Raw genomic sequence first — 9,791 nt, 5'->3', positions numbered from 1 at the left:
CCTTAATGATTCTGTGATTCTGTAAAAGATAGTATATTTAGACTAGACATAAGAAAAAAAAAATTCACAATGAAGTTGGTGAAGCATTGTCACAGGTTGCCCAGAAAGGTGGTATATGCCCCATCCCTGGAAACAATCAAGGTCAGGTTGAATGAAATGAAATGAAATGAAATGAAATGAAATGAAATGAAATGAAATGAAATGAAATGAAATATACTGACCTGAAAAAAATACAAGTTCTATTTCAGGGCATGCAATATCTGTATAGTAATAATCCCCATGTAGGTTTAATGTGTTTAGACCTAAGTGTAAACCTCCTACTCTCTGCTTTCTGCAAATCTCTTACATACATAAACAAAAAATCCCAATGAGATTTAGCAATCATTCTCTCAGTTCCTGCCTCCGACATTTTGTTGTTGTTGTTTTCAAATGGATGTCAGCTAAGTCTGATCACCTATCCAGTTTATGTTTACCTAAGCAGTTAAGTCATCTTTCAGAGCATTTTTATTTGGCCCAGTTCTACCTCAGTTCTTTTAGGGCTAGGATATATTTTTTGGGGGGGTTGTGTGTGCTGCAGTTTGCCACAGAGAACCTGTGTTACTTCTAAGATTAGTGATTTTGCAGAGCTCCACAGGTTGTTTGGAATGGATTAGGATCTGTTTCATTGTACTTCTCAAATTCCCCTCAAACGAAAAACTTGCTCTCCTCTCATACTTGACAAATTCACATTCTTAATTAAATCCACAAGAAACTGTGCCTGTAGTTCTAAACAGAAGAGCCTTTGGACTTTGCTTTACAAAATTTTAATATGAAGTTCTGTGTTCATACTTATGGTTCCCTAGCTCCCAAACGGGGCTTTTTTCCTCACCCATTTGTAAATTGCTGTAAACCTCATGTAAAGATAGCAGGAGAAGGCCCAGAGAACATCAGTTGCAGTGTAATTGCAACATGTTTGTGGCTCCGTGTGTCCTTTCCAGGCAAATCATTGTGCATATGAAAAATCTGGAAGACCTATATCTGGAAGGTTAAAGGTAAAACGTTGGACAATACCAGCTGCTTCAAACTGACTTAATTCCAGAATTAGCAAAATTTGCTGAAGAGGACCATTTTTGTTTCCTTTCATGCTGGGAGTCAGATTTTCCTGGAACAGATTTTAATATCAGCAATGAAAATAATACTATGTCTAGCATGTGACAAGGAGTTAATAAAACATAGGGGAAACAGGACCATGACGTAAGCATGCTTAACACACCATACAAAGTAATAAAATGACAGATACACTGAAATGTCTAAATATTAAAAGCATACTTGTTTTTATTAAAAAAAGAAAAGGCAAGACACACAAATGCTTTACCTGACAATAAAATCAAACTCCGATCCTGCGAGCATTAACACTCCAAACAGAGTGGACACAGCTCCATCCAACACTGGTGCAAACATATGTTCCAATGCAAGGACAGCCCTACGGTTCTTGTCTCCTACGGCAGTTAAAAATGCCTGTAAAACAATGAAATCCATTTCATTAGAGACGTACAGCCTTTCAAACAGCCTCTCTCTTAGTATGCAGTTTTTCACCAGTTAATTACTTCAATTTACAGTCCATTAAAGTATCTCTATAGCTGGCTGGACTTCAAGACAAGGTCTGATCCTGCAGTTATACCATATAACTGCTGCTGAAGTCACATGACCAGAGTAAGCATTGATTACAGAGTTGGAGCCATAGTAATAATTTTGGAAACAATGCACGCCTGTACCAGTAGGCTTTTAATTTGTTTCTCGGTTTGCTTGTTTCCACACGCAAAGAATTCATTTTATAGTAAAAGCACTTCAGGTGTAAAAATTATAGGGCTGTTCTTGTCACTCTCATGAGGGCATAGCTTCCATGACTGTCATGGGAAGTTTGCTGTAAAACTAGCCAATACTGATTCAGGTTTTCCTGAATACACTTGGAACAGACCAAGGGCTTGCAACTTATGCTCACGCACACAGTCACATCCATGGTAGCATTTACTAGTGGATCAGGTCTTTCTGTCACTTTACACAGAAGTGTCCACTGATACAGTGCATTTCTCCTCACAGGTCTGAGGATCCACACTACTGATGGAAAGTTGCCAGTGTATTCAACAGGCCCAGTATAAAGTAACACTACTAAGTCATGTGCTGCTTTTTTTACATTCCTATTTCACTCAAGATGAATGTTTTTGCAATTTTTTCTACTTCAAACCTAGCAGCACTATACTACACCCAACTATATAGCATACTTAGCTAGCAGCACTATATATGCCCAACTCCGTACCATGAGTTGTTGTGTACATCTACAACATGTAGAAGCCGGGTGGTGCCGGCTGCCCCTGCAGCCAGTTTAAACCTTGGGAATCCACATATAACCAGCCCCTAGGGAGCTCCAGCAACCAGGAGTGCTGCAAACAGGGTGTGCAAACAGGGAGCGTCATCTGAGAGGAGCAGTGTGGATGTTTGCATGGAAGGGTGCGTGAGAAGGGTGGCGCACTCTACCAGTTGTCAGGCTGCTGCCTGCTCTGCTTACCCGCAGGCTTCAGCTGTGGCCCCGACGATCACCCCAGCTAGCTGTTGGCTGTGCAAACCTATCCAGCAGCTTGAGGTCTCCAGGGAATTAGAAAGGCTTATTAGACGGTGCTTTGGGATCGTCGGAAGCATGGTGGCAGAGACTCAGCAAGGGCTGCACTCTGCAGCAGCCGGGAACAATCTACCTAGCCAGGCCAGCCTGGGACGAGTGGAGGCAACCACCCAGATGGAGCTTCCTATCAGGGAAGCTGCTGTCCAGCTGGAGGGCTGTAAAGTCTGTACCCCACACTCCTGGGTGGAGGAGGGTGCAAGCTCCATCTGTGCAAGGTGTGCTCTGGTGGAGTCACTCAGGCAGTGAGTGGAGGAGCTGAAGGAGGAAGTCAGCAGGCTACGCTGTATTAGGGAGGGGGAACAAGAAATAGATAGAGTATTATTCGAGACTTTGCAAGAAGAAATACTTGGTCCCCGTGGCACTGACCTCCAAGGACTACCAGACAAAGAGTGTCAACAGCGAACAGACAGCACCTTGGAGAAGGAGGTGCCATGGTCTCTGGTGACTCGTGGCAACAGGATATCACTTCCTCCCCCATTTCCTTGTATGTACCAACCAGCAACAGATACGAAGTCTTGGCAGTGGGTGAAGCCAGTGAACAAGACTCACAGGGAGAAACCGCACCAGTTGCACACTCTAAAAACTGCAAGAGGAAGCAGCAAGTGCTAGTAGTAGGTGACTCTGCTGAGAGGCACTGAGGCACACCCATCAGCCGGCCTGATGTACAGTCAAGCAAAGTTTGCTGCTTGCCAGGAGCCAAGATCCAGGTTGTCACAGAGAGACTGCCACAACTGGTTAAAAGCGCAGACTACTATCCCCTACTTCTCTTCCATGTGGGCACCAATGACACGATAAAGCATAACCTGGGCGAGATCAAGCAAGACTTCAGAGCCCTGGGGGCACAAGTGAAGGGGACATGGGCCCAAGTGATCTTCTCTGTCTTGCAAGTCAGGGATGGGGGTGCAGGCAGAAGTCGACACATCATGCAGATCAACACCTGGCTTTGTGGCTGGTGTCATCACCAGGGCTTTGGCTTCTATGATCACAGGACATTCTTTGATGAATACAGCCTACTGGGGAGAGATGGGATCCACCTATCTAGAAGAGAAAGGAGAATCTTTGCTGGCAGATTGGCTGAATTAGTGAATCGCGCTTTAAACTAAGGAACTTAGGGGGTGGGATCCAAAGCCGTGACACTTGTGTACTCACAAGCAACAGGGTGGATGAGCACACCTACCGGAGTAGTGAGGAATGCCCCCCAGCCCTGCAGAAAAGGTTCCGCCAAAAAGGTGAGACAGTCGACAGTCCAACTGAAGTGTCTCTATACCAATGCACACAGCATGTGTAACAAACAGGAGGAGCTGGAAGCCACTGTGCAGCTGGAAACCTATGATCTGATTGCTATCGCTGAACCTTGGTGGGATGAATCACATGACTGGAGTGCTGCAATCGATAGCTATAAACTGTTCAGGAGGGCCAGGCAAGGAAGGAGGGCTGGGGGGATTGCCCTCTATGTAAAAAAATGGATTGATTGCACAGAGCTGTCTTTGAAAAACAGCAGTACACAGGTTGAGAGCTTATGGGTGAAAACTAGAGACCATGCCAACAAAGGAAACCTTGTGGCTGGTGTTTGCTACAGGCCACCTGATCAAGGGGAGGATGTTGATGAAGCGTTCTTGCTTCAACTACAGGAAGCATCATGCTCACAGGCTCTGATCCTGCTGGGGGACTTCAACCACTCTGACATCCACTGGAAAAGTGGCACAGCAAGCTGCAAGCAGTCTAAGAGACTCTTGGAGTGCATTGAGGATAACTTCCTAATCCAGGTGATAGAAAGCCCAACCAGAGGAGATGCATTACTGGGCCTGTTGCTCACCAACGCAGAGGAACTTATTGGAGAGGTCAAGACTGGTAGGTAGCCTGAGCTGCAGTGATCATGCCCTGGTGGAATTCATGATCTCGGGGGATATATGCCAGGCGAAAATTATAGTCAAGACCCGAAACCTTAGGAAAGCGAACTTTCAGTTGTTTCTCTGTGCTCTGATCACTGAACCAGGCTATCTTCTAAAACGTCACACAGCAATGACAGTGAAAGTGTAAAATTGACAGTTACTTCAAGAATTGTCCTTTTTTGAATAAAATTCATCAAAAGAATTTGAAGTCCATAGTGAGGACTAAATTCCTCTGGGAGATGGGCTGAGTGAGAGAGATGGGAAAGCTCCACCTTACCTAGTGCGGTGTTGCGTTGTGGGGTGCCCCTGCGCTTTGGGGATGCGGCGTTGTATTCGGAGAACTGCCCAGCAAGCTCCCAGATTGGAGGAGTCCCTGGGCCAAGCACTCTGTTTTGCCAGGGGCAGTTGCAGTGGCTATCACAGATTCATATAGGTCAAAGCTGACTTAACAGAGCATTTAATATGTTCCTGTGAAATAATATTCTGCTGGTTCATCCAAGAATTTGTGCGTTTTGAAACTTAAATCATTATCTCTCCTTAGGCTAGCAATGGGAAGTTACAGGATGTAGTGCTGTTCAGAACAGACAGGTTATTTTAGATGTTTGGGGAAGACTAAAGCTGTTCATTTTCTTGAAAAAAAAACATTATTTTTATGGGGAATGCTTTGAAGGGGAGGAATAAATTGAGGTGTTTTACCCCTAAAGCTTTTTGGGGCTTGTGGTTGAAAACCGATTTAATTATTTCAACTCCTTTTTTTTCCCCTCATTTGGGGGAAAAAGCAGAAGTGTTAAATCCTTATTTAGCTCTTGGTCCTTATTTTCTTGCTCTGCTTTTCACAGCTTTTCAGTGGCAGACACTAGTTTGACCAAAGTTGTGGATGGCCCATCATTGGAGGTGTTCAAGGTCAGGTTCGAATGGGCTTTAAGTAATAGTATCCTCAGAATAAGGAAATGTTCAGGCTCATATTTTCCAAGCTGAATAGCAGGCTAACATGAGAATCTTAACTGTGTCCAGTATCAGATATAGCTTTTTTCTCTCTGAAGTGTTCATTGGTTTTGACTGCATTTGTGGCATTCAGAAATCAAGGCTTCCACATTTTTTCTAACTGGCATCAGGATTTCTTTACCAAGAAGTCCATGACTGATGGAAAAAGAGTCCACATTGCCTGACTGTAACCACTAGAATCATGAAATGAGTGTTGGCTTAGCTTGATTTGTTTCTTTTTCTTGAACTTTAATTAATTTTTGTATTTTTTTTCCTCTGTATTTGTAAAGGGTAATAGCAGAAGCAAAGAAGAGGCCGAAGATGGAAAACTGTATTTCCAGAACTGCTTAAAGAGAACTGCTCAGTGTTGTAGAAAAGGACATGCAGCATCAGGACGACTATTCACTGTTACTGTAACTTATTGTATTATTTTGTCAAATATTTCTGTAAGTATTTAAAGATGTACAGATACGTAATATACAAAAGGACTTTGTAAAGTAGTATAATCTGGAGTCATTTGCCTCCAGTTAATAGAGTGGGGACAATATTGGTTTTGCTCTGTACTTATTGTATATTCATCTCTTTGCCGCAAGTTGTTTTTTCCCATGCTGCATTGTCACTTTTAATTAAAACAGCTAAACTGGGATCTCTTTGTGAAACTAATTTAGCTTTTTTTTGGTTATTTTTAAACTAAAGATGGATTGCTGCAGGTGAAGGGCCTGGAAAAATGCTAAAATCTCTGTGTTCTGGTTGAAACCAAACCCTAAGAATGGAGAACCTTAATTTAAAATACTAGAACAAAAGTTCTCCTCTCTTCATCTTTCTCCATCTTTTTTCTGTCCTTCTCCAAGCTGTTTTTTTAGAGCAGGTAGATGATCAAATATGTATTCAGAGCCAAACACATGCAACCAACATTCTATTTTTAAACCCAGTGATGGTGGGGTTTTTCTTTAAATACAGTGCCTGAACAGCAGCTGCAAATTCTTTGATGGGAAGGTGTATTTCTCCAGTGGCTTCAGGGAGTCCGTCTTTGCACGCAGACCTTCCCAGCACAGTGAATGGGGATAACCAGAATGCACAAATTTTCATGCCTTTTTCACTCACTTGAAAACACTTTGATATGAGACACTTGTTTACAGATCTCCAATGTGAACACTTGAAGAGACGGTGAGAGCCTGATGTTGTTCCCATAATACATAAGCTACTGTTTCGATGCATGCTAGGGGATAATGTTGTAATTGCCTACTGGTCCAGTTCACTAACATGAAAAGTCTTAATGACAAAAAGACGAGGGGCCTCAATTTAGTACTAGCAGCATAGTGACCTCAGGTCATAAAAACTCTGCAGCAAAACAGTATGATACTAAATGGAAACTACCTTCAACTGCCAGGTGTGTGTGCTCCTGTGTCAGAGGTCGGCAGAGCTCCCACTGACAATGCTGGTGCAGCCCACAGGCATGTGCTCCCTTTCTCCCTCCTCTTCCTCTGAGGTGACAACAGGAGGGAAAGGGGCAAGGAAGAGCTGTGATGTCTCCCATCTGCCCCTGCCCGATTCCTTGTTCTGTATGTTATGTGCGGGTGGCCTGTCTGCTGCTTCACACTTCGATAGTCACACTGGCAAAGGGAGAACTCAGTGGCTGGCAACATTTATTTTGGTTTGGGTTGGGTTTTTTCAAAACCGTTTTTAATTGTGGGTGATATTTATATTTTGTATCATAAGAATGCTTTCTTGCAGTATTTGTCATGCCAGTTTATACCAAACAAAATCATAGAATCATAGAATCTTTGGGTTAGAAGGGACCTTTAAAGATGCAGGGGTTTTATTTCTATTGGAAACACTATTACAGCTATGTTTTTCCTTTTTAATGTATTTTTATTTGTATAGAGTGCTTACTAATGTTAAATAGGAAAGAGTATATAACACATTAAAGACTCGTCAAAGCTTTTAGCATAAGGAGTTAAAAGCAAAAAATATTCAAACTGGGTCTCATCACCTGTCTATTTTGGTAGGAGTGGGTTTGTGTCATTTCAGTTACAAAGATAAAATTATGACATATAATTTATTTATGTGAAAATTTATTTTTGTAGTGTACATAGTAGTCCTCAAGTCTTTTGACAGAAGTATATTTTTAAAGAGTTTATATGCAGTGATGATAGCATTATGTTTTAGAACACTGCTGAAATGTGATTACGGTGCATACTTTTCCTTGAAAACCCCATGGCAGAAAAGAAAGTGTTAAACAGCATTAAGAGAGAAAGAGAGTGTGAATATTCATACAGTTCTGGATTGTGTTTTAGTTACCATTTGTGATCTAGTGTGGTTCTCATTTTAAACGTTGAAAGGAAATCGTACAAACTCTAAATGTTAATGTTCAAACACTGATAGACATTCTAACATGAATAAAAAAGTATAACTTATTGGTTATGGATTTTGTTTTTTATAGAAATTTTTTTTAATGTACTGGTCAACTATGCAGATACAATCAAGCAATTATACTGATTGCTATGGAGTAGCAATCATCCTTCAGGGTGCATGCTATATTATTGGTAAGTCTGCTACATACTGTAGTCAAATAGTTGTTGTATCATATGTCAGTTTGCGCTTTCATAGTTGGGGTTGAGCCTAAATCCAACTTGAAACATAGTCTTATTTCTTAGTTCAGGAAACTCAACCCCAAATCTGGAACTTCCATAATTTGGAGCACGAATTTGAGATTTTTGGAAGATTGAGATTTGGCCTGTTTTGGAGAAGGAGCTAATTCTAAAATCATAGACAAATTGTAAAATGTAGGTGCTTGTCTGTTGATTCTGTTGCCCTTTTTATGTCTCTGGGGGATTGGTATAGGGCTGGATTATACATTTCATTCTCTTTCTGAAATGAAGCATTTTGTGTAAACATTCAGCACTTGGGTAAGGCAGTTTATCATACAGGTTACTTCTGCTTAGAGGTGGGTAGAAATATTTTGCCTGTTTCCTTCTCTGTGGTTGTTCCTTAAACTGGATTAGAGAAATAGTCTATTTGTTCCTACTTTGTGTAACAAAAAAAAAATAAATCTGACTTCTGAAAACTATAGAGTCTAAGAGTCTAAGTGTTAAATCCTTATTTAGCTCTTGGTCCTTATTTTCTTGCTCTGCTTTTCACAGCTTTTCAGTGGCAGACACTAGTTTGACCAAAGTTGTGGATGGCCCATCATTGGAGGTGTTCAAGGTCAGGTTCGAATGGGCTTTGAGCAACCTGATCTAGTGAAAGATGTCCCTGCCCATGGCAGGGGGGTTGGAACTAGCTGACCCTTAAAAGTCACTTCCAACCAAAACCGTCCTGTGATTCTATGATTCTATGTTCCCAATATTTGTCCATCTCCAGTGTGCTAGGATCCCCTTTACTTCTCAGCTCCTTTTCACTGTCACCAGATCCTCTCAGTAGTCTACCAGTCCTCCTGTTGAGTCTAAAAGGTCTATTACATCCCCATCCAATTTCTCTCCATCTCTCACCCCATTTTCCAGCCCCCTCCTTTCATTTCTTTTTTGATTGCTATGGTACTAATATACTAGAGATTATAGTAGGCTACAAACATCTTTTTCCTGAGATGATATTATATTGACCAGACTCACCCATTCTTACTTTTTAATACAGTAAGATTCAAATCCATGAAGACAATGATATTCTATAAATAACATTCTTCTGAAAAATGTATTAGAATAGTTTTTTAGGAAAATGATTTATGCTGAGTGCGTTAAGAGACCTTTGTGTATATAATGTTGAGGGTCCTGAGATATAACATTACTAAGAACAGGTAAATGGAAAATGTTTTAAAACATGGGTAGCTTTTCATTTGTAGTATATAAACATTTAAATTCTGAAATTCCCCAATTTCTAAGACAATATCTAAGAACTCCAACTTAGTATCAAAATTGCTTAATTGGCAGAAAATAGAAATCAGGCCTTTGTCTAAGCTTATCCTTAACATTGCATAGATCAGCACTGCCACTGTCAAATGTGAACACAGAAAAATAGCCCTTTACTACAGTCTTGGTCACCAAATAAAGCAGGATGAGTGTTGCATAACGAGCATCCACAACTTCTCCCTTGCAAGAGAACTGTCATTTCTCTGCACTTCCGTACATCAGGTTGACTAAGCTGGATGATTAGGGGCACTCTAGATTTGGACACCAAACTTCGAATATGTTGAAAATGTTTATATAAAACATTCAAACATTTTTTTCCTCTCTGCTTCTCTTTATTACATTGGAAAACTCTTT

The 9,791-nt window shown here is 41.2% G+C and overlaps 1 protein-coding gene across 1 annotated transcript in view; it reads right to left on the bottom strand.

The window, feature by feature from the left end:
* Positions 1-1,350: 1,350 nt before the first annotated feature.
* The window catches only part of LOC104620727 (protein patched homolog 1-like), a gene marked incomplete at its 5' end in the record, with an annotated part of 14,486 nt that continues 6,045 nt past the window's right edge, over positions 1,351-9,791 (bottom strand). The window contains one exon of the mRNA XM_010287026.1: positions 1,351-1,497. Coding sequence (XP_010285328.1) covers positions 1,351-1,497 — 147 coding nt within the window. The remainder of the gene's footprint in view (positions 1,498-9,791) is intronic.

This window comes from Phaethon lepturus, unplaced genomic scaffold (genome assembly GCF_000687285.1).
Source record: "Phaethon lepturus isolate BGI_N335 unplaced genomic scaffold, ASM68728v1 scaffold5330, whole genome shotgun sequence".
Taxonomy (NCBI): domain Eukaryota; kingdom Metazoa; phylum Chordata; class Aves; order Phaethontiformes; family Phaethontidae; genus Phaethon; species Phaethon lepturus.
Note: the sequence above shows the minus strand (reverse complement) of the source record. Positions and strands in the feature narration are given on the sequence as shown.